General features: G+C 43.3%; 1 protein-coding gene across 3 annotated transcripts in view; it reads left to right on the plus strand.

Annotated features, from left to right (window-relative positions):
• The window catches only part of LOC138266189 (solute carrier family 2, facilitated glucose transporter member 11-like), a 307604-nt gene that overhangs the window by 214804 nt on the left and 67533 nt on the right, over positions 1 to 25267 (plus strand). For all 3 annotated transcript variants that reach the window (XM_069214670.1, XM_069214669.1, XM_069214668.1), the window contains exon 6: positions 16965 to 17113. In XM_069214670.1, the coding sequence (XP_069070771.1) occupies positions 16965 to 17113 (149 nt within the window). The remainder of the gene's footprint in view (positions 1 to 16964; positions 17114 to 25267) is intronic.

Here is a 25267-nt window from a genome sequence, read left to right on the forward strand (position 1 = left end):
ATACCTAGTGTAGGTGCTTTCTCAGTGCCTTCCACCAACTTCAATTTGGGTTTTACTTCCAGTGACAGCATGTCCTCACTATACCACCTAATCAACCCCTACACTTCTCTATGCCAGCACTAAAACCAGGTCGTTCCAACCTGCCCAATACCATTTCCAATATACAATGGTGTTGCCTCCTAACAGAACCCCAAATCAAAATGTCATCTTTATAAAGTAAAATGTTCATGAGACCATTCAATTTCCATCACCCTCTGAAACACAGCTGAAGACAGGCCAAAAGGCATTTGCACAAATCTGAAAGCCACTTCAGGTGTTACCAAATATGCCAATTGTTTTGACTCTGGATGTCAATGCACCTATTGATAAGTACTCAACAAATCCAAAGATGAAAAAAATACCTGGCGTTCCTTACACTTATCAGCATCTCATTCATATGTGGAAGGGGATGGCGATTGACGCAACATACATTCAACCAGGTCTCTAAGATTTACACCCATCTGCAGCTTCTCATTGGCCTTCCTAGCATAAATGATTGGACTGAGCAATTCAGATGCCTACATGGGCTCAATGGCACCCCATGCACCCAACTGTTCAATTTATTTCATCAATTGACTTTGCAACATTAGTAGAACGCCTCTCACTTTATGCACTTCAGATGAGGCACCTTTCTTCAATATTATGTAATGCTAACATTTTCCAAAGATCCTAGTTTTCTTTCACTCCGCTGAGTGTACATACAGCTCAGTTTAGTTGGGATAAATAGGGTCTACTATTATTTGCTCTGCTCTCTCCAGCCTAACAATGTTTTTCCTTTCTCCACAAAATATACCTTCCCTGCTGTCCTCCTACCTTTGTACCCTAATAAAGCATTACAATACCCACCCTAGGTACCTTAACTCCACAGTACCCCTCTGATTCATTGTCTGTTGGAATTTAATTTGCAGTTCTTTCAATTTCCCCATACAGATTTGTCGATGATCAATGTGTAACGCAAATACGAAGCAGCTTCAGAGAACTTCTATCTTATTTATCTTCACAACACACCTAGAGGGGGAAATACGCTTTATGTACTTCCTCCTCTTCTTGCCTTTGAATTTTCACATCACCGATGACTAGGACTTCTACCCTCTCTTGGTCTGTACCATCTTCATCTTTAGTATCCTCACACATATCAGCTCTAAGTACATTCACTCTCTGTGTGTGGTCCACAGTTGCAAAGTGTTTTTACATGCTGTAGCACTACGCATGTGTGGAGCTTTCACCTCTGTCGACCACCCATTTTCAGATACACAACAGCAGTGGTGCCTCTTGCTGAAATCTTTTGAACTACAGGTGCGTGCATTACCTTCAATAATAATCCTTCCTCAGGCAATTGAGTACACAGCTCGGTTTTGAATAAGTGAGCATTCATTTGACTGGGTTCCTTCCACTTTTACAACATATCCCTTTATCCCTTTCCATTACGTTACAGGTAGGGTGTGGTTAGCAAAGCTCAGTAAACCACTTCTGTGACAAGCTAGGGGAATTAGCATAAACATACGGGGAGGTTAGTCCTGGAGACTGTACTTTCACTTTCATGGAAAGCACTACATCTGGTGCGCATGCAAGGGGCAATGGAGAGCTGAAAGTTTCTCGTTCATTCTTTCCTGCACGTGGAGTTCAGTGGATGCTTGAGGTCTTCACTGAAGGAGCAGCATGTGAAAATGATGTGAATTAAAGGTAAGTGGTGATTGTTGGACATCTTTGATTGCTAGCACTGAGAATTGTATGCATTTTCATTTTTTGTTGTTTAAGATGACGATCGTTTTTGTGGTGTAGCATGCACTTGACGGAGACGAGCAAAACTGAGAATCCATGATTTACTAGCAAAGAGTTGCATGGCTACTTATGGAGAATTTCAGTCACCTGTTTAAGAAATAAATGCAGCATTCAATGCAAACATATTTATTATTTGGAAAACAGTTTTCTTTGCTAGGCTTACACTTCTACTGCCCTTCGTGACCCATTCTATGTGTAAGGAAAGTTCCCTTTGGGGTTGCTTGTGCCGTATGTATTTGTGTTTAGGAAAGTGCAGTGCTGCTAATAGACACTGATCTTCTGATATTTGAGGCACAGCTACTATTAAGATGTTTCATACTGGTATGGAAAGTTAGAGTTTGAGAACCCACTAGCTTTTTTTCTGACAAAGCGTGATTGCATTTTTAACTTGGTTGAAATTACCGCTATGTCCGTTATTTTATGATTAATACTTTAAAATATGTACTTAAGCTTTTTATGACCTTACTGTCATTAGTTATAAATGATATTTTAGGCTTTTCTATGTTTAACTTAGGTAAAGGGAGGTCCTCATTTATCATAGTGTGTAAATTTTCTAATCTGGGAGACAGATTTGCTAAGGCCTGAGAGTGTGGTATCTTTTAGTGGTGCATCTTCTGCCTACCAGTGAAATTGTCTGACCTTCTATGACTGATAACAAATGTAGGAAAATTGGAAGGGAAAAATCAAAGAGAGATGATTTGGAAATTTTGAAAAAACGATTGCAAGCCTTGTCAAGTGGCAGCCAATAGATTAGTTCCACTACCTGGGAGTTTGAGGCCATTGTTTTATGGAAAATATACTGTGATATTATTGTTTGACTCCCTTTTATCAAACGTCTTCTGGGAAAAGAGTGTGCAGTCACCAAAAACACCACAGGATGAGACAGGCTTCCTTTCCACACTGTGCTGTTAAATAATCTCTAAATGCCCTTTTAGACCTGCATGCAATAGCTATCGTATTTTTCCTAGTTTGAAAATTATGCTGCAAAATGCACCATTTAAACACCTTTAGTTTTACATTTTCTCGGGTGGACTACTACTTCACTCACTCACAAAATGCAGTTTGAGGCAGTGACTTATGCCCCACTAGCATCAAAGCTCGCCAGCTGCCACTGATCAATCTGATAATCCAATTTGCACACTCTGGAATAATATCCCAACTTCTTGCATCTGAAACATCTTGCTTTTGAGGTAGGGCAAGAATTAGATTATGTCATGTACTTCATGCAACCGCACTTGTAACATTATATTTTTCCCACATATTCCATGCCTTGCTTATTTCCTTACTATTATAGTATAACAAGGTCCTTAAAACACAAACTAGTCCCATGTGCAAAACAAAATTTCCAGCCATAAGAGAACTTGCAAATACACTGAATGGTGGGATGGGTTATTATTTTGGGGTACCTATTAACCTAGTGTGGGGACCTACAGATGATCTAGACAGAAAGAGCATGTTGCAGTGAACACATTTTGAAGGTGGTCCCTTTGTCCTAGGGCCACCACAGGCTGAGTTACGAGCACAAATGTTTTGTAAAAGGAATGCCCTGCAAAGCATTATGGGGCGAGTTTCTGAGTGCTGCGAATATTGTAGTATATTGACTGTACTACTCAGAACAGCACTCAGAGAACACCACAATAAAATAGAATTTTAAGAAACATGGTCATGTAACCATATAGTTAGCCCTTAGAGAGCATAACCACATGATTACAGAATAGCAGAAATTAATGCAGTGCACTCAAATATTTAGCCCCTAAAGGACATAGCGTATAACACATTTTCAAGGCAATTATATTAGAAACAAAACCCTTAAAACACAAACTACCCTCAGGTGTAAACAAATGGTCCAGCCATTTAAGAGCTTAAAAAGACATCATGGTGGGAGAGGATATTATTTTGGTGTCCCCAATAACCTAGTGTGGGGACCCAGAGATGACGAAGACAGAAAGATCACATTGTCGTGAACGTTTTGTTAGTGGTCCCATTGTCTAAGGACTACCACGGGCTGAGTTATGAGTAAAATGTTTTATAAAAGTAATGGCCTGCAAAGCATTATGGGGCGAGTTTCCCGAGTGCAGCGAATATTGTAGCAATGACTTTCCTGCTGTGTTGGGAAACCTGCTTTGAGGATTTCTGTATTTTTTATGTAAAGCATTTATCATTTACAAGTGTTTTTGTAAACGCTATAGAGTGTGAAGGCGAGAGCCAGAAGAAATTACTCTTATTAGGTAGCAGTGTGAACAATGTGACCAGCGCTTCAATACCACCGATGGAGTTTCTGCTGCTGTTCTGAGCTGTTTCCTCCATGGCCACCATGGAGCTCGAATGGGAGAGACAAAAGAAAAACTAGTTTGCCCACACTGAAGTATATCGGCAAATGTGCAATTATTCATGTAACAGGGTCAGTCTGCAAGGCGGTAACAAAATCACCCCAAAGTTGAACAAACTTAAAGCATTTACCAATGACATCAAGGGATTTGTGAAAGGCAAGCCCAGGAATGAGTGAAAGTGATGGACATGAGGTGGGCATGGTTAAAAGCCCACAGAATACTTACAAAAGGTGAAAAATTGCTTGCGCACTCAACCTAAACAGTGCCAAGCAGTGGCGAGAAGAATTGTGTGATTCTTACAATTAAGTGATGCTGCCATGCAACAACACTGTGCATAGGCCACACAACCACCACTGCTGGCCTATAGCACTCCTAGGCGAGTGAAACAAATGGAGCAAAATAACAAGGCTAGCTGCCTGTGGGGATAGTAGAAGGCAGCATGGGGCTTGAGTATATGGGCAAATGCATTGTCAGCTGTCATAAAAATCCAAAGTGGACTTTTTTTCTTAATGTTTTCTGCTCCAGTGGCTTCAGGTCTAGTCAGGCCCGAGTCACAATAACTTGTTCATAACACAAAATAGTACAATACCTGCCCGTCACCTCAATGAAGAGCGGAAACCATTGCCTTGCCTTTCACAATGAGCTAATGTTAGGGGTTGGTGATTATCAACTTCTGGACCCAACACTGTTCTCATGACAGAGAAGCCCATCCTCATCGCCAATTTTAAGAAGCACCATACAAATAAAGTTTTTCATGACATTATTTAGGAGATGAGACATCAGCTTCCAACCCCTGATAGGTTCCACCCCTCTCCTCCATTTAGGGTACACTCTGACATCACAGTACAACTCAATCATTAAATTGTTACATGCTTTCAATTAATATAAATTACAGTAATGTGTTATTTGTTGTATGCTTCCTTCTGTCCTATGCTCTTCTGCTCCCATCCTGTTTCCAGGGGCTTCCTTCACTGCCAGAGTGCACTCCAGTCCCCCGTGGCCCCTCTTTAACCCTCTTCCTTTGCCCATGCTCTGTGTGTATGCCCGCTGCCTTTCCCTATTTAGGTCTCGATAGTTCTAGCTGTCATTGGACACCTTCTGTTACCAATACAAATCAACATACACATGTAGTACATACATATAGTGCACAAGAATGGTCAGACATCTTCAGCCACTAGCTGTTGACCTTGTTTAGAAGTTGTCATTGTGTGTGTGCGGTGGACTTAAAACTATGGAACTTTGTGGAATGTTAAGTGGGACTATAAGTAATCCCCTATGGTAACCTCTCCACCATTCTGCTGCCCCCTCGTAGATGTCGCTGCATGATGGCATCAGGGCAAACCAAAAAAAAATAGGCAAACTTAATAGGTCAGGACCCAGTAGCTTAGTTGCGACCTATTGGCTCTGCCAGTGGTTGTTTACCTTAATTTGCCAGCTTACAAATGTACACATTTTACACCGTCTTGTTGTCTGTCCTTTTCATGTTCACTATTTCCTGAATCTTTCCACCAATATGCTCACTTTTGCTAGTTGTAATAGCTGCATTTCTCCAGCTGTAGCCCATCGTAAATAGAATTTCTCTCCCGTTTTATGTGATATTGTTCCCCCTCATCCCTTGATGTTGTGACACTATCTTTTAATTTGGCTAATTTTATTTTCTTCTATTGTACATTTTAGCAGTTTTAGTAAACCTTATTGAAATTTTCAGCTTAGTGAAATTTTCAGTTTTGTATATCTTTAGTCACTTTTCTTTGTCTACGACTTTCATGTTTCCTTTTCTTTCTGCCTATCTCATGACAGCAGTGAAGATTAGTACGATATCAAATGGTAGGAATCACAAAAATACATTCTTTGTCACACTGTAGACCTGGGGGTTCAATTGTATTGCTGTAAAAGTAGAAAACACAGATTGAGGGTGCTCTGCTGGAGGAACCTATGGTTGACGGACAGTCAAATGTTATGACTGATGGTTCATAGACTAGTGGTGAGGAATGCAAACATAGTAGCATTGACAAGTCCATCTGTGATGCAGTAGTACAATAGTATATAGGGCATGCTCTTGTGGGTTGGCCCGCTCGTTGTGTAAACAGGGCGGTTGTTATATTTATGTATGTGGATGTTTTTGCAAAGAAATTGGACGACAAAAATTGTTGTTGAAATATTTTTGGGAACTTGTCATGCACATTCTACCACTTATGTTTGTCAGATGTGCTCTGATTGTGTCTAGGATTTAAATGTTCTGTTTGGACAGGGTAAGCAATTCCGTTTGGGTGCTTCCTTGTTGTGCCACGAGAGTACTCAGGGGTGGCTCCTTTGCCCCACCGGCTGAGCTAGAAGCAGAAAAATAAAATGATAGTTTACTATTGTTTTATTTTTCTGCTTCTGGCACAGCCAGGAGAGCGGGGGGCAGGGCTGGGCCACGGGAGGTGGGAGGGAGGAGTGCACCTAAGTGCGCATGTGTGTTTGGCCAGCCCTCTGAGGCCGGCTAAACACACATGCAAACATAGGTTTCCCCAGCCCTGCAGTGCTTAACAGCCTGGCTGGAGAAACTGCACAGACTCCAGGGATGTGTCTAAGCGGCAGTGGTGCTCCTTTAATGCTATGTTTTGCATGAAAGCAGCACCAGGATTGCTGGGGTGCATGCCTGGTGTCTCAGCAGTGAATGCTGGGACACCACAAGAAGAGGAGCGCGTGGCGGCAGGAGACGGCAGGGATGGAGGCAAGGTAAGGCTTTTTATTTTACCTTGTCTCCGTTCCTCCTTCCCCCGTCTCCCTGCCCCTAGAGTTATGTGGCGGCCGCTGCTGAGATTACTCTAAAAGGCCAGACATTGCATGATATCTTTTTTCAAACATTTAGTACAATTAGGTAGAGAGCACCAGTTTTTCACCAAAGTTTTGCTGAGACCAATTGGTGTTTTTTGAGCAACAGCTATGTCTGGACCTTGTTATCATTCATAGAGCATGAAGAGGAAGCTATCTGTGAGAGGTTTTGAAACTGTAAAAGATATTCCATTGCTTCTAGGTTTTAAATGAGATACAGAAAGTCAAGTAGCATTTGCAGAAGATTCATTACATTACTCTTCAGTTAATTAGGAATTGTAATGTGATGAGTTTGTGTCCTGCTTTTTACTGGGACTGGAGTCAACTTATATTCATTCCTCTGTTCTGTGAGGGCTAATATGTGTTTATGGGTTGTTTGCCAGCTGTGATGTGTTATGTTTCTAGGGTGCCAGTCATTTTAGGTGCTGTGATGCTTCTGTTCAAGCTATGTTTGTATTATGGGGGTGTTAGTTTGATCTTCCCCCAACCTTTTGCCTACCTCCCTCCATTTTTCTGATCTCGTTTTTGCTGGTTTTAGGACTCTGCACACTTGCTAAGGCGCTTGTGCTCTCTCCTCTAAACATGGTAACATTGGATCCTACCCAACTGGAATATTCAATTTACCTATACGTCCCTAGTAAAGTGCACTGTATGTGCCCAGGGCCTGTAAAATGAATGCTACTAGTGGGCCTCGAGCACTGATTGTGCCACTCACATAAGTAGCCCCTTAACCATATATCAGCCCTTGCAAGGCCTGTCTGTGAAGTATTACTGCAACCTCTACATGGCATTTAAAACCCTTTTCAAAGCCTTAGATTCTCCTTTTAGTACGTACATAGTCACTCAAAGGTAGGCCCTATATGCCCCTCAGGGCAGAGTGTATTTAAAAGGCAGGATATGTACTTTTAAGTTTTACATGTCCTGGTGAAAAATTCCCAAAAGTTGTTTTTCACTATTGGGAAGCCTGGTCGTCTCATAGGCCAGCATTGATAATTTCTTAATATACCTTTAAGCTGTAATATCTGGTCAGAAAGGAGTTGTTACATCATGTTTCATATCTTTGAAATGGTAATCGTAAATCCTCTTTACTGGTAAAGTCTGTTTTAACATTATTAATTTATAAATGCCACTTTTAGAGAGAAGCATTTCTCTGCTCTTGCTGCTCTATGTGGCTTACAACCTGTCACTAATTGATATCTTTTCTGTGCTGGATGACAGCTCCCCTTGTGTATTCTATCCAGACAGCTATAAACACTGGACACTCAACTGCACTTGCATTAACCTGCATAATCATGGGTCTCAATGGGCAGGAAGGGTGGAGGGACTCTCACTTACACTTCAAAGGGTACTGGCCTTACCCCACACAAAGGACTGATTACCCCCCACAGAAATCCTGGCAGACAGGACTGGGCTGAAAGGGGAACTGTGCACTTCAAAACCACTCTTTGAAGTCTCCCCCAGTTGAAAGGCACATTTGGGTTTAAGTACTGCATCTCTGACCTCATCAAACCAGACACTTCTGGACATAGAACTGAGCCTATCTCAGAAGAATTTCTGTGCTGCACAAAGGAATCATCTGGAATGATTTTCTGCAAGGACTGCTTACTGCTTGTCACCTGCTGCTCTCTCACCCTGCTAGAAGTACTCTGCCTTCCCACCAGAATGTTCTCAAAGGGCTTGCTGGTTTGCCTCCTGTTCTCCTGCAGTCTCAGATAGGGTAATTACCACTGATCAAAAGCCACTAGGCACCAGGGGTAGGTCCGCTCAGGCCGGGCATGGCAATGTTCCCACCTCCAAAAATAGGCACATGTTTCCCCCCCCCCCCCCCCCCCCCCGGGCGGGCACAATGGAGGTTATTGCCCCCAATCTGTTCCCAGGGGAGCAGAAAGCCCACTTTGTTTTTTAATAAAAGAGGGTTGGGGGCTGCCAATGGCCATGCCCCCACCCCAAATAAATGGGGACACAGTCTTTCTGCCCCCAGGGGCAGATAGAGGATATTACCCTTGATCAGCCCCGAGGAGGCAGAAAGCCCTCTAGATGCCAGGGAATGATAAAAAAAAAAAAATAGAGGGGTGGGTGCTGCTCACCACCGTAAGCATGGTTATGCTCCCACCCTATGAGGTGGGGGCTGTCTTTATGCCCCCCTGTGGACTAAAGCATCTCATCACAATGGCGTCCAAAAGGACATTTGACTCTTTTGGGTTTTGATTTTACATATGGGCCAAGAGAGCTTAGCAAGCTCCCATTATCATCCCACTTGCAATGGTGAGCGGCTGCACTTTTTGGACTTGAGTACGCCACCACCTTGAAAAACCTACCAGATCCAGACACTTTTGAAAACTAAACATCTGGGGGAGTTCATGGTGGTGTCCTTCACATGTACTCCACACACTATTTTCTTGCCCACAATGCCCTGCAATCGTTTACCTTTGTCTGAAATCACACATTTTCCCTATATTTCTGTGATGGAAACTTCCGGGATCTGTAGGAATCCACAAAATTCCTACCACCCAGCATTGACCCATCTGTACTGATAAAAACTCAGCCCCACTTTTGTGGCTGCACCTAGTGCCAGCATCAGGAACAGATCCCACCGTGGTCAATAGGAGTTTCCACGCAAGGGCTCTCATTGTCTTTCGTTTGGTCCATTCCTGTCAAGGCTCAGCCACACAAGGGGGGCAGCTTTTTTATTTGCACAGGTGGGGCAATGCTGGGTGGTATACATTTTGGGGATTTCTGCGGATTCTTTAAGTTTCTATCACTGAAATATAAGAAAAATGCAGATTTCAGGCAAAATTTGGGGTTTCCAGGGCATTGTGGGTAAAAAAACAAACCAATGTGATCCATGCAAGTCATATCATCCTGGATTTCTCTAGGTGTCTAGTTTTAGAAACTGTAGAGGTTGGCTAGGTTTCTATAGGTGCCAGCTGAGCTATGGTTCAAAATCCAAAGCTACCCACATTGGAAAAAGAGTGTTAGTTTTGGGTGGAAAAATGCACTGCATCCATGTTATGTTTTGGGCTGTTTCTTGTCATGGGCACTAGGTTTACCCACCCAAGTGAGGGGTCATTTTTATCATCAGACTTGAGGGAATGCTGGGTGGAAGGACTTTTGTAGTTCCCCACAGATTTCAGAACTTTCCATCAAAGTAATGTGAGGAAAATGTGTTGTTAGACACAGTTTCAGGTCTGCCAGAGATTCTGGGTAAAAAATTGGTGAAAACCATGCAAGTCAGTCCACGCTGGATACCCCTAGGTGTCTAGTTTTAAATAATGTACAGGCTGGCTAGGTTTCACTAGGTGCAAGCTGAGTTATGGTCCAAAATCTAGAGCAACCAACATTGGAAAAAGAGGGTCAGTGTTGGGTGGAAGAATGTGCTGCGTTCATGTTACGTTTTGGACCATATGCTGTCATGGCCCTAGTTCTAACTACACAAGTGGAGTACTGTTTTTATCAGGAGGCTTGGGGGAATGCTGGGTGGAAGTGTTTGGCTCCCACAGATTCTAGAACTTTCCTTGACAGAAATGTGAGGAAAGTGAGTTTTTTTAGACAAAGTTTGGGGTTTGCATGAGTTTTTGGGTAAAAAAATATGGTGAGAGCCACAAAAGTCAGCCAACCCTGGATACCCCTAGATATCTAGTTTTAGCCATCTAGTTTTCAAAAATGTGCTGGTTGGCTAGGTTTCCCTAGGTGCCATCTGAGCTAGAGTCCAAAATCTAGAACCACTCACATTGGAAAACGAAGGCCAGTTTTCGGTGGAAATATGTACTGCGTCCATGTTGTGCTTTCGGCCATTTCCTGCTTTGGGAACTAGGTCAAGCCATACAAGTGGGGTTCCATTTTTATCTGGAGTCTTGGGGGAATGCCGGGCGGAAGAAAGTTTGTGGCTCCCTGCAGATTCTAGAACTTTCCATGACAGAAATGTGAGGAAAATGTGTTTTTTAGGCAAAGTTTGAGGTTTGGAAGGAATTCTGGGTAAATAAATGTGGTGAGAGCCATGAATGTCAGCCAACCTTGGATACCTCTAGGTGTCTAGTTTTCAAAGATGTACAGGTTGGCTAGGTTACCTAGGTAGCAGTTGAGCTAGGGTCTGAAATCTAGACCTACCCACATTGGAAAAAAGGGTCAGTTTTCAGTGAAAAAATGTGATGCGTCCATGTTGCATTTTGGGCAGTTTCCTATGATGGGCACTAAGTTTATCCACACATGTGAGGTACCATTTTTATTGGGTGATTTCTAGGAACATGAAATAGAAGAACATTTGTTATTACCATTGGACTTCGCTACATTTATACCTTTCAAATGTAAGCCAGCGTATGGGAAAGATGACATTTAAAAAAAATGCCCTCCAAATCATACACTAGTGCGGATACCCACAAATTCAGACATATAGAAATAACTACTGCTCCTAAACTCTATTTCTTGTGCCTATTTCAGAACACATCAGTTTCTTTGATACCCATTTTTCACTCTTTCTCTTTCACTATAAGATTAGTCTATACTCAGTAGTCAATGAAAAATCATTGTATGGTGCAGCTTAGTTGTTTGACCTGTATATTGGGTTCTTGAAGAACCTTCAAACCCTATATACCCCCACAACCAGAAGGGTCTATTGGACATAATGGTATATTGCTTCAGCCATTGTGAAAAAAATTGCAGATGAAAATGTCACAAATGCCAGTTTTTTCCTACTCATTTTCAAAATGTCTTTATTTCAAAATGTATTTTCCTTGCTGTATGACCCCTTACTGAATTCAGAATTTTGACTGCTTTTTACAAATCTATAGCTTTTCTGGATCACCCATGCATTTCACAATGGTTTCCATCACAAACTGGAAGTACCTCTTTGAAAAATCCCAATACTATTGTACAGAATTAGAATTTTTGAATCAGCTCTGTATGTTCCTGAAAGCTTGGAAGATGGCGACTTTAATACAGCAAACCATTTGTAGATGCCATTTTTAGGGAACAAAACAAACAATTTTATCTGGTGCAGTTTTCCCTATTTTTTTATTTAAAACTCAACATTTTGCTATATTTTGCCTATTTTCTCAGTTTCTTTCATGGGAATCCACAAACCTTGGGCACCTTTAGAATCCCAAGGCTGTTGAAAAAAGGACATAAATTTGGCGTGGATAGCTTATGTGGGCAAAAAGTTATGGTGCCCTAATCATGAACTACCCCAAATAGCCAAAAACAGGCTAGGCTTCAGGGGGTGGGGGGGGGAGAGGGAAGGCAAGGAGGCTAGCAGCAAAAGGGTTAAAAATTCAGATCTCGAATTCCACTGGATGGATTTCCGTTGTTGTGGTCTTATTTTAATCAGATAAATATTCTCTATTTTCCTAACCTGGTGTGGATACTGTTTGTGGTGTTTACTGTATGGGTTATTGCACAAATACTTGCCACATTGCCTTCTAAGTTAAGCCTGCCTGCTCTGTGCTCGGTCCCAAGCTGCCTGAGGGTGAGCACAGGATCATTTAGGTTGCGTTGTGACTTACTCTGACTAGGAATACGGTCCTAACTTGAACAGGGTGCATACTTCTGTCAATTAGAGACCCAACTTCTAACAGAAGGCATATGAAGTTTGTGAGCTATGGTTTTCCTATGTGTGGTGTGGATACTAGAAAATTACTCCTGTCTTGCATTCTGCAAATGTGAACTTTGTTATCTATGGTATAGGGTGTGATCTGCCCTCCTTGATCCTGTGTGTATGGGGGAATTGTGAGCCTTGGGGGTACTCTTTGCACATTTGCTTTCCTGGATCCTGCATGGATGTTAGGTTTATAAGCAGGGTTGTGTTCTGGATTGTGTTACAGTCTTGCATTTTTTGTGGATGTGAAATTTATTAGACTTGGTAATCACAGTGTGATTTTTGTTTTTCTGTAGTTCGCTTTCATCTCATCCCATTGGATGTTTGGTGTTCATTCTATCTTTTATGAAGTACTTGTATTGCAATGCATCAGGACCAATTTTACAATCCCAAAAGTAGTCTCAATCATCACACATTAAACTAATTTCGTCATAGATGCATTGTCTACTAAAAGCAATATGTTTCATTGTTTATATACATCAAGGCTTTTTAAAAATGTTTTACTCAGGACTTATTATGAGAGCCACGCCAATTGGCTTCATTCAAGCTTATGTAAATTGAATCACCACCAAGAATCAGCAGGAACTTTCAAAATCAAACTAGCAGCCTCAGCAGGTAGCCACCTGGACCGACTGCAGGATAGTTTCAGACCAGCAAGACACTGTGATGTGTTTTTACCCATGGGACACACCAGAGACACAGATATAGCCTCAGCAACTTCGGCAAAAATACTTCTTCCACATTTTTACTCTGCTTACCAACTGCACTGTATGTAGCATATTACTGAATGTCCCATGCATGCACAGCTCCTGATGCATCCCTCTTCTAACTACAAGTATGTTAGACACTTGGCTCATGCACTGAAGCCATTGGGCCCGATTCACAAAGGTAAATTTGCACCTAAAGTCTAACTTTACTTGTAGTAAAGTTAGACTTTTGGTCTAAGTTTGAACCAAAAGTCTAAAGTTAGCCCAAAAGTCTAACTTCACTACGAGTAAAGTAAGGCTTTTGGTCTAAGTTTGGTCTTTTGGTATAAACTTAGACCAAAAGTCTAAACTTAGGCCAAAAGTCTAACTTTACAACAGTAAAGTTAGCCTTTAGGTCTAAAGTTAGACTTTTGGTTTAAGTTTACCTTTGTGAATCAGGCCCACTGCTTACATGTGGTTCTCTCAAGGACAATTACACACTCAGTACGTTCACTTTTGGCATATATGTGTCTCATGTGTCTTTCTGCACTAATGCACTACTCTGGTGCAAGGAATGTTTTCCTTCCATTGATGTGGTTCATCTCGCAGTTGGCTTGCAGCATATACCTTTCTTTCAAACCTTCTGCTAAACTTCTATAGTTGCTCCTTCGCTATTATTGCATGCTGTACTGTTAAATGATCTTTGGAAGAACTTGCTGGAAAGTAAAGATTTTCCTTACTTAGGCTAGGTGTTGGACCTGGCCCTTTTTGCAGAGTCATCCTCAAACGTTTTGCTTCCTTCCTCCTATTTGTTCTAAACTGTTTTTGTTGGTTTAAGGAATCTGGGCACTTTACAACTGCTAACCAGTGCTGACGTGCAAGTGCTCTCTATCTGAATTTTAATTATAATTGGTTTATCCATGATTGGCATATTTGATTTATTGATAAGTCTCTAGTAAAGTGCACCCAAGGTGTCTAAGGCCTGTAAATCAAATGCAACCAGTGGCCCTGCAGCACCGATTGTGCCACCCACATGACTAGCCCCAAGGCAGCCCCATGGGGAGGGTGCAGTGGATTTAAAAAGTAGGAAATGTTTTGGATCAAATTCATTTTTCACTATTGCAAGGCCTATATTTCCCATAGGTTAACATGGAGATTGCTTTGAAATATCTCTTAAGAGAAGTTTCCCATTGGGAGCAGATGGAGAGTGGAGTTTGGAGTCTCTGAACTCACAATTTTAAAATACATCTTTTGGTAAAGTTGTTTGTTAGATTGTCTGTTTGAAAATGCCACTTTTAGAAAGTGGGTATTTTCTTGCTTAAGCCTCTGCTTGGCTGCTGAATCCACATTTGGGTCAGACTGACAATTGGGCTGTTTGTGAATTCACCCTAGACAATGACACAAAGGGAGCTGAGGTGTGTCCTGCATATCCTGATTGATCTTTCTGGGCTAGAGTGGGAGGGAGGAGCTGACACCTGCACTTGAAAGGGCTGTGTCTGACCTCACACAATACAGTCTCCAACCCCCTAGAGTGTGGCTGGCACAGGGCAAGAAAGAGGCAGGGTCTTGTGCACTATAAAGACTTTGCTTTGAAGTTTGCCTACTTCAAAGACAGGAATGAGTATAAGTATTGGATTGTTAACCCCACAATTTTAGAACACTTCTGGATCAAGAGGAACCTCTGCCAAGAAGAAGAGCTGAAGAGCTGTGAGGAGCAGTACTGCCCCTTTGCTGTGTGTGCTTTGTTGGGTTGGCCTGCAGTTGCTGCTTCTGCCTTAGAGAGGACAATGACTGGACGTTGCTGTGTATCCTGCTTGTGAAGTTTCTCCAGGGGTTTGGACTGAGATTTCCTCCTGTTAAGAAGTCTCGGAGATATTAAAGACTTCATCTGCCAGCACCTGGGGTCTCTTGCTGAGACCCCCTGACTTGCCAAGTGGTGCTACATTCAGTCCCTGGGCCACTGGAAGGAGAAGCTGGCAGAACCTGAGTGAAGATCCATACACCAGAGATGAGCAGCAGAAAAATCGGCACAGCACCTACCTCGTGACTGCAGAAATCGACGCATTGCCAACTCAGTGTGTCTTCACCATTGCCGTGCATCCGAATTTTCCACGCAATGTCCCTGGACGTCAAAATCTTCAACATCACTGCACGGACCACGGCTGCTTGTCCAGAAATCAACTCATCTCTTCCCTGCGAGGATAGAATTGATGCATTGCTTACCCGGAGGAGAAAGAATCAACACATGGCCTCACTTGCAAGTAAGGAATCAAAACATTGCTTGCTTTTCCGATGCATGCTCGCCCATGCAGCTTTATTTTTGAGGCATACCAGGTACTTTGTACTAAAACAAAGCATCCATTGAATCTTATGGATTAAGACTCTTTGTACTTTAAAATGTTATATCTTTACTTGTGTATGTTGGAGTTTTGCTGTTTTGGTCTTGTTTGATTTAGATGAATATAGGCTTTTGTAAATTAGTGTGGAGTCCTTTCGTGGTGTTTTCACTGTGTTACTCTATGTGGTTGTGCACATTCTTTACATAGTGCTTCTAAGATAAGCCTGACTGTTTGTGACAAGCTACCAAACAGGGGTTATCTGAGCTGGGTATCTCCCTTCCCTGACTAGAGTGAGGGTCCTTACTTGGACAGGGTGTAAATTGACTGCCAACTAGTCAGTGGCGGCTCCTCTGCTAAGGCGGAGGAGTGTCGCCCCACTGCTTAATGCAGTGAAGGAAAGGGAAAAATAAAATGATAATAACGCAACATTATTATCATTTTAATTTTCCTCAGGAGCACGGTTACGGTGGGGCGGGCTGGGCTGGAAGAGGGCTATATGCACACAAGTGCACATGACTCTTTGGCTAGCCGTGTTGGGCCGGCCAAACAGTCATGTGCACTTTGCATTTCTGCAACAAGCTCTGTTGAACAGCCGGGGAGGAGAAAGTGCACAGGGCCCCACTCCCTGTCTGAGCGCTGAAGCAGGGTGCTCAGACCAGTCACAACTCTGCTTTCATGCTGTTGACAGCAGCATCATGATTGGAGGGAAGTCTGGAAGCCTGTGTGCTTCCAGGAGTCCTAGGAAGAAGGAGAGACGGAACCGTCTGTCCCAACATAAAAGATATGTTTTTTTATTTCATTATTATTATTTTTTTTGTAATTCCCACTGCCCCGCCACCCCCATTGACTAGTGCCTGCCACTTCAACTAGAGTCCCCATTTCTAACATTAGGTTATGGTTTCTTGTCCTCTTATCTCAAATTACTAGTTCTGCAAACTGTCTAATAGTATTAACGGTTTGGTCATAATTTACATTGTTACTGAATCCACTCCCTAATTCAGATGGTGGGGACATGCAAGTCTTCACTTTTAAATACATTTACGCGTGTAAATGATAAATATCCAAATGTAGTAAAGTTATCCAAAAGTGGTAAGAGTGAACTTAAACATGTAGATTTACTAACATGTAAGGCTATGTTTGTGAATAGCCCTCAAAATATGGAGGTGACCCTCTGTGCTCCTGGTGGGGCATGTTTTCACCATTGAAGGGGAAGTGTAACATGAATCAAAAAAGCAGCTCTTTTACAGTTTTGTGTGCTTGACTATAATGAGAAACTACTCTCCCATTCACAATATTCCCTGATGTGCATGGTGTTGGTGCTTGGTGTCTTTCATACTTTGTATTTTTAATTCTACATTCTTCATTATTTTTTCATCAGGGAGCTCTTAGGTGGAGAAAAGTACTGGCCCATTTTAGTGTGCACAAGTTGTGTACCAGCAATCATCCAGCTGCTGATTCTTCCCTGGTTTCCTGAAAGTCCAAGATACCTTCTCATTGATAGAAATGAGGAAACAAAATGCATAAAAGGTAAAGGATGAAAGTTGAACAATGTCTTTTATATGTGCATGTATAAATTGGTTTATGAACTAACCTTTTATGTAGACAACAATTACCAGTTCTATCTGATTCGTTTACTACAGTTTTTATACGTGTAGCATGACTCAATGAAACTTGCGCTTTAACTGTGAATTACAGCTATATTTCAGCCTGTATTCTCTTGCGGCTAGGGGATCAATGTGCCATAGGTCGATACACGAGTGAGGCTTGACTGGTTGAAGGGAAAAGTTGTGCTTTCATTCTGAAGGATCACCAGGCGTAATACAAGCAATAACATTATGTCTTGCTGGTTTGGGGCAAGTGGAAACAGTCTGTGTTCACGATTAGTTAAAACACAATGACAGAAGTTAGGAACCTAATATTTTTAACTTCTGTATCCAGGACCCTGCAGTCTAGCATTGAACCATTTAAGCAAAAAATGCCTTGCTAAATGTTTTAATTTGCAGAAATGGCATCAATTTAAGCCCACCAATTTTTAATTAACAATCCTGCATGACATATGTCATTATGAAAAATTGTTGAACCGTGAATGTTTTAAGTAATCATCTATAAACAGTTTTCTTATTTACTCTTTAATTTGCCATTTCAAATTTTTTTTAGTGCAACCAAACTGACCCTAAAGCGGCATGCTTCTGTAAACCTGATGGGCCAAGTTTACAAGCACCTAGCACCTCCTTGAACTGCCCTACTGTCATTTATTTTTACGCTAAGGCTGCTTTTAGGACTTTCTACAGTGCCATATTTACAAAGTGGCACAATGCTTGTATTGCACCACTTTGTAAACCCTTGTGCCATATTATGCCTACCTTAGGCATAATGTATGCATGTTAGCTGCACAAGGTTTTCCGTCATTTTAAATGCCTGCTCAAAACACACGTTAAAATGACATAACCATTTTAATCAATGGTCCTCCCAGTGCTTTGCTGTACTAGCTTCAAAATTGTTGACACTATTGCAGCAAAGCGCCACAATAGCACCACACATTTTGATGCTATTGCCCTAACGAACAACTTGGTGCACCATATTGTAAATGCATTGCTACCATGGTGTAATTAGATGCGGCATGGGTGACACAGGAAAAGTTGTGCATCGGGACCGATTTTCTTGTAAATATGCCCCAATATTCCTTTATTTGTCTCCCTAGTGCAGTTCCCTTTATTTGTGTCCTGTCCTTTATTACAGGGGCTAATTTGACTCTGAGGCATGTCAATGTTGTGAATAACTGACGAAGTGTAAGCCAGTTGTAGCACACTTCCCTGTAGTTTGTTGTCACTGCGGTAAAAATAATTTCACCTGTTCCCAGTTATGAAATATAGCATGTAGGATTAAAAATATCACTACGACCATGTTTTGAGTGTTCCTGGCCATTAGAATTGACTAATTTGCCTTAACGCATCATTCAGAGTGATCTGAATATTTAACTTTGGGTGGTCTCGCCTACTCTCTCAAGTCATTGTCCACAACAGCCAGCATGTATTCCTGTGAGAATGTAATCAGGAAAGCATAGAATTCTTTTGAAGTGAGGTGGGATGGATATTACAGTATGAAGTGGAGCTGGGAGGCAAAGGTGAGTTCCCCAACTTCAAAGGTTGTACAGAGCCTTCATTCATTTTAAAGAGTGAAGTACCCAGTGAGACTTGTGGTGCCAGCATACAAAAGAACTGCATCACTTTGGATTAAAGATGGGAGTGGGAGTATGTGGGAACACTCCACAGAAGGCTCACTGACACTTCAGAATTAACCTGCAAAACGAAAGAAAACGTTTATCTTCCTGCAGCAAGAGGATCTTTATCTCTTTGACACCGAAATTTTGGAGGATGTTACTCTCCCCCCGGTCTTGTACTGTTATGCTTACACCACATTCACCACAGAGAGTCCTGAGAATAACGCTTGAAGTGTACCCTGTTGTGAAAATCAATCATGACCTGTGGGCAAGCTACGTGAGGAACTGCCTCTAAAATCTTGGTCTTGAGCATCTTTAGCAAAAGCCAACCAACATTAACAGTACCGTTGCTACCATGGTCAAAGAAGCATTTATGCACCCTAAACTCGAGGATCGTATTGGCACAGCATGCGTATCTATCTGAACTTGCAAGTACCTGCACACAAAGCAGCACCCTGAGCATGGAGCAATACCTGATTGACATTAGCCCCAATGCACGTCACACTTTATAATTAAATTTCCTCTAGGCACTTTGCCCATTAAAACGTATACTGCTAAATTCTCTAACAGTTGCACCAACTGTGCAATTGCAAAGTGGGTGGCAAGGAGTCAATAACGCACTTTATGCTATTTTGCACCAAGACCAATCACTTACGTACTTGGGCCCATATTTACACTTTTTCACGCAAAACTGAGCTAATGCAGTTTTGTGTGAAAAAGTTTACACCTAGCACCATTCCAAGCCTTCGGGTGTCTTATTATGGAATAGCGCAATCCGGCGCAAAGCGGGGGCTAAAGTCATGGAAAATGATGTTAGCTGGGTGGGGGTGGTGGTATGGCAGAAGGGGGTTTTGCACCAATAAATGACGTTAGGCTTGTTAGAGTAAAAAAAAGATGACTCTAACCAGCCTAGTGTCATTTCTTGACGCTAAACCTACCATACCACATGACTCTTGTCTTATGTAAGACAGGAGTCATGCCCACCACCCCAATGGCCAGCACAGGGGACAATGGTCCCCTGGGCATGGCCATTGCACCCAGTGACATATATGGGGCCCATTTCAGGGCCCCAAATGGCACTTACAAATATATCCAAAATACTTACCTGGGATGGGGTCCCCCATCACCTGGTGTCCCTCTGGTGTTAGTGGGGGTGTCCCTGGGGCCTGGGGAGGGCACGTGTGGACTTATTACATGGTGTTCCACCATAGAAATAGGCCCACAGGTCCCCGAATGCCTGCCTTGAACCAGGCATTAAATAATGGCTCTAAGCAAGCTTAGCAACATTATTTAGGCCTGCCTCCCTCCTGTGCACCATTTTTGCACATGAGGATAGATAAGGCACCTGGGCTTTAGAGTCATTTTTGCCTGGGAACACCTACCTTTTATCTCATTGACGCAAAGTAGGTTCACGCTAACAGAAAATTACTTTAACTCCAATATTTTGGCACTAGACTAGTCTAGCATAAAAATATAAATTTGGAGTTAAGTTTGCGCTGAATTAGTGTAAAAAAAGATTATGCTAATTCAGCGCAAACAGTGTATAAATCTGGGCCTTAATGGCTTATTGAGCTCATCTTGCACAAAAGCACTAGTACTTTGTACCAGATCAGAACTACCAACCATTTACGAGCCTGAGTCCATTGAGATTATGTGCGCATAATATCACAAGAAGGGCACAAAGACCCCTTAATACGACTACTGATTAACTATAGACTTATTCAATTGGGGCTGTTTTACTGGGTTTTTATTGATTTATATTGTAAAACTAGAAAGTAGAAAGTCTATTGTTATTCAAATGTTATTTTTATTATCTTTTGGCATGAAAATGCTAATAAAGAGCGATAACAAACTTGAATATGTTACTTGATTGACTTACTGCAGAATTGGGGGCCCTTGTTCTTTAAATGAGACAATGGGGCTATGTGGACTTGGGTCTGCTGGCAAACCGCCTTTTTCAATTTGCTGTGTGCTTTGAATCAGCAACACTCTGTATTCAGAAGGGGGTGCTGACCACACAGAGCCCTGAACCAAACTATAAAACCTTTCCTGAAGAACTGTGGTGTAAAGAATAAGCTAAGTGAGTTGTGCTATCCTGGAAGAATTTTCTAATGTAAGATGCTGGTAAGAACGTAGCAGACCTGCGCATTCGTAGCATGACCCCCCCCTAAATATTTTGCCCAAAGCGCTTAATGGTGTGGACTCCAACCTTTGAATGAGGATTCCTACAATTGTATTCATTACTGGACTGTTTATACTGTGTTATTCTCAGAGGAACAGTGTGCTTCCCATCAAGGTTGCCGACTGTGCCCAAAAGCGCTGGGCCTGTATGAAGTATTCCAGTGACTGGCTGATTTTAGAGTGAGCAATCTAAATTACACTGTTTTCACCTCGTGCCCTTTTTAGGTGAACCTAGCTATTGTTTTGAGAGTTACTTTAATTTAAGGAATTTGTGAATTTTAGTACCTTTTTTCACTCATCCTACCCTTACCATTTATGTTTAGTAAACTAACTTGGGGAAGAGGGGACATACCAACGACACTTACTTGTGTGAGAAAAAGGCCGCTTTATTGGAAAACAGGTGCACTCACAATTCAACCTTGGCCTTTGCCTTACAAAACTAAATACCTCACTATACAGTCAATCACCTACCAAAACTCCACCCCTCCCCTGCTCAACCGTCCCCAGCCCTTTCAACTTGACCTTGCAATCTAGTACTCGTTAACTGATCCAGCTGTTTACTCCCAGTTGAAACTGTACCTATCATTATCAGCCTTGTGCTGCAACCTAACAACTGAACTTGCAACTAGTATAACTCCTAATACAAAGTTTTCCTCCCTGTCTTGTCCTGGCCTGCTATTCCCCCCCATTTTTGTTGTGACTCTGTAGTGCCAGATTTGCTATTCGTACCTATTTTTATGCCATGTGACACACCCTGCCTCTGCCACCAGAAAATGGCGGCTTGCCCAACTTTTTCTATCCCCTAGGCTGTTGTTCCTTTAATAAGTCTTCCACTACTTCACACATGTGCAGCAAGTACAGTTCCATGCCCACAAAGGACAGGTGGACCCCTTTGCCCCGAAAAAACTCCACATCTTCGTATCTCAAGTCCTCATGTTCCAAACAAGTAATTCCTGCTGCCCTACTAAAACCTTTAATCTCTTTATTGACCTTCATCCGTGTGCGCTCTATTGCCCCAGGTTTCTTCACGCCTCTCCAGAACCTCCGCAGGACAAACGCATGTGACATCCACACTATTACCTTTGTATTTCCAACTAATCCCGCTTCATGGCCTTCATCACGTCCAGTCCTTTTTGCACCATCAAATCAGTCTCCCCTAAGTGGAACAACAGCAGGTCCAGACAAGATCCCCTAATTACCAACCTCTGTAATACCAACAGCAATTCCTGCCACCTCATATCCCCCTTTCCTTCCTAGAGCACATGGTAATGCTCCCGGTCGAAGCCCAAGTTCCCGCCAATGGTGGTTTGTCGGGCCTGGTGCTGTGCCCACTTTATGAGAAGGTGCCCCTCTATCCAAGTCAAGATGCCACCTGCATCAGGACCTGGAATCACACCTGCGGAAACAGAAAAACACACAGTTAGATGCATCACCCCAATCTCACCTCCTTTTCCCCCCATACATACCATTTATAGCAATCGGACCTCCAATGCCCCAGCCCATTAACTCTGACCTACCCCCCCTTGCCTACTGGCCTCCGTAGCCATTCCCACTCTAAAAGAGTGTGGGCCAAATAATGTTGCATCGTAGCCCAATGGCCCCAAGACCTTTTGCATGACCGCAAGTACCTGGAAGGGCGTTACCCCCTCCCGTCCGAGTGCCTGAAAACCGGGCCTGTCCTTTCCTCACTCAGCTCCCAAAACTGTCTGCCCAAGCGCAATGGGCATATCTCCCACATTGGGTACTTTCTCAGCATTACTGCTGCTCCTAGTCCCGCCTGATCTGTTTTCGAGCGGCATATGAAGTCCTTTATCCCCCTTGTACCCGCGTAGACATCCTGCCACATTAACGCCTTCAAATTCCCTTTTCCCTACAACTCTGAGACCCAGAAAGCTCCCAAAAATATCCAAGACATCAATGTCCAAAAAGCATAGCCTCCCCCACACAAATACCCAGAAGCCCAGCTACCAGTTCCTTTAGTAAATGTATTTTAATAGGTTCCCTGCCCAGGCCCCTATGACCAACCTCCCAGACCCATCCTTCCAGTATTATTTTTCCCAACTCACCAGCAGACGGTTGGCATCCCCAAAGTAGCTTACCCACGAACCCAATAACATCCAGCTTCCCCACAATGGTAACCCTCAACTGTCCCCTTCCAATCATGTCCAAAATGAACTGCACCGCATCCTCCACCCGTGCCCTTGTTGACTCCCACCACCTTGCCCCAGACCTCAAGAATTCTTACCATACCCGTGCATTTGCCTGTTGTGTGGAAGGCGCTAAAGAGTTCACCACCAAGAGAAGCATCCTCTTCTGCCTATGCTCCATAACACCTGCGGCATCTTCCTCCTGACCAGTTCCTCTTCCGTGACGGCCCAAGGAACCTCGTCCACTGCGAATGAGACAAAGCATCGTCAATGTCATTATTCACACCTGGCACGTGCCTCGCCCTGAATGACATATAATGACGCATGCAGCGTAACACAAACATCCTCAACAATTGCAAGTTTTGGACCACTTGCAGACTGCCTATTCACGACATGCACTACTGCTAAATTGTCCACCCGAAGCACAACCTTCTTATGCTCCAGGTACTGTCCCCACACACACCGCCACCACCAAAGGAAACAGTTCCAAAAAGGCAATGCTCTTCCCCTGTGCTTCCACTTCTCTGGCTACTCTTCTGCACACCATTTTCCCTGCCAGTAAATGCCAAAACCTGCTGTGCCTGCTGCGTCTGAAATAATTTGCACATCCCACTCGCATTCCTTCCATGATTGAAGGGGGATGCCATTAAAATCCTGTAAAAATGTGCACCACATTCTCAAATCCTCCTTCGTACCCACTGACAGTCTCATGTGATGGTGTGGCAACCTATGGCCTGTGAGCGTCATCCCTAGTCACCTACAAGAAGTCCTCCCTGCTCTCACCAAACCAACATGCAAAGTTGAGATGCCCCAAGAGCACCTGAATGTCACGCACCATCACCTTTTTTCTGCTCAGCATACCTTCTACTGTTGCCACCATGGTCACCTTTTTGTCCTCAGGCAAGCGAGCCATCATGGTCTCCGAGTCCAACTCAATCCCAAGGAATGATAGCCGCGTGAAGGGCCCCATTGTCTTCTGAGGGGCCAGGGGCACACCCAGGACCCCCATGGGCTTTGTAAATTGTGCCAGAATCTCCACACAGTGCCCTGTACCAACGGGTGCTGCAAAAAAAAAAGTCATCCAGATAGTGGGTCACTGCTGTGTGACCGGTGACTTCTGTAAATACCCATTGTAAAAATTATCTGAAACACTCAAACAAAGAGCAAGATATGGAACAACCCATTGGCAAGGCCTTGTCCATGTACCACTCTCCCTCAAAAGGAATGCCCAGAGTTCGTAATCCTGTGGATGCACCGGCAAGAGTCTGACTTAATGTTTGTCTTAGCCATATGCGCCTGGGCCCCCAACGCATTCATCATCACAATGGCCACGTCCACCGAGGCGTATGACACCTTTGTCAACTTCTCCAGGATATGTTGAATGAGCCAAAATTCCCCTGCCTCTTTCTTAGGCGCCACTCCTATCGGTGAGACAATAAGGTTGTGCATTGGCCAGTCGCCAAACGGCCCCGCCATGTGACCTTCCTTCACTTCATTCCACAACTTCTGCCTCACCACCGCTTGCCGCCCTTTTACTGTTTTAAAATTTTCCGCCCATCGACGCTCCCGCGGGCCTGTGTACCCCAACTTGAACCCCTGACCGAACCTCTCTCTCAACAGCTCCGCCTCATCTCGTCTGTCACATCGATCCAACCAAAACCTGAGCCTCTCCAAATTAATTGGAGTACGAGCCTTTTCCCCCAATCCCTTGTCATCCTCTCCCCGTCCCGTCGGCTGCCATTCTTGCTGTGTCCCCCCCCCCAAAGTGTCCCTGCCCACCTCCACTAGTGGATGGGGCAACGTTTCCATAACAGTGCACCAAGGCGTGCTTTCCTGCACATTTGGAACACTCATGCTTACATTTGCAGTATTCCCTGGTGCACAACCCTTTATTGAAATCCCAGCAGGTCCCCAGCTAAGTTGCACCAGACCCTGCTGTTGTGCTCTGTCCCCTTCCTGCTGTCCCCACCCCTCCCTGGGTCAGACGATCCCGAGAGGGCTGATACGTAATAGGGAGCCCGCTAGCCGTAAATATGGTCTTCCCAAATTTAGTCGGCCCCATTGTAGGCTGCCACAGGTCTGAGTCAGTGTCTCCCCATTGCAGCTCTGGGTCTGCTGCAATGTGTACCCAAA

The sequence above is a fragment of the Pleurodeles waltl genome, chromosome 11, assembly GCF_031143425.1.
Source record: "Pleurodeles waltl isolate 20211129_DDA chromosome 11, aPleWal1.hap1.20221129, whole genome shotgun sequence".
NCBI lineage: Eukaryota > Metazoa > Chordata > Amphibia > Caudata > Salamandridae > Pleurodeles > Pleurodeles waltl.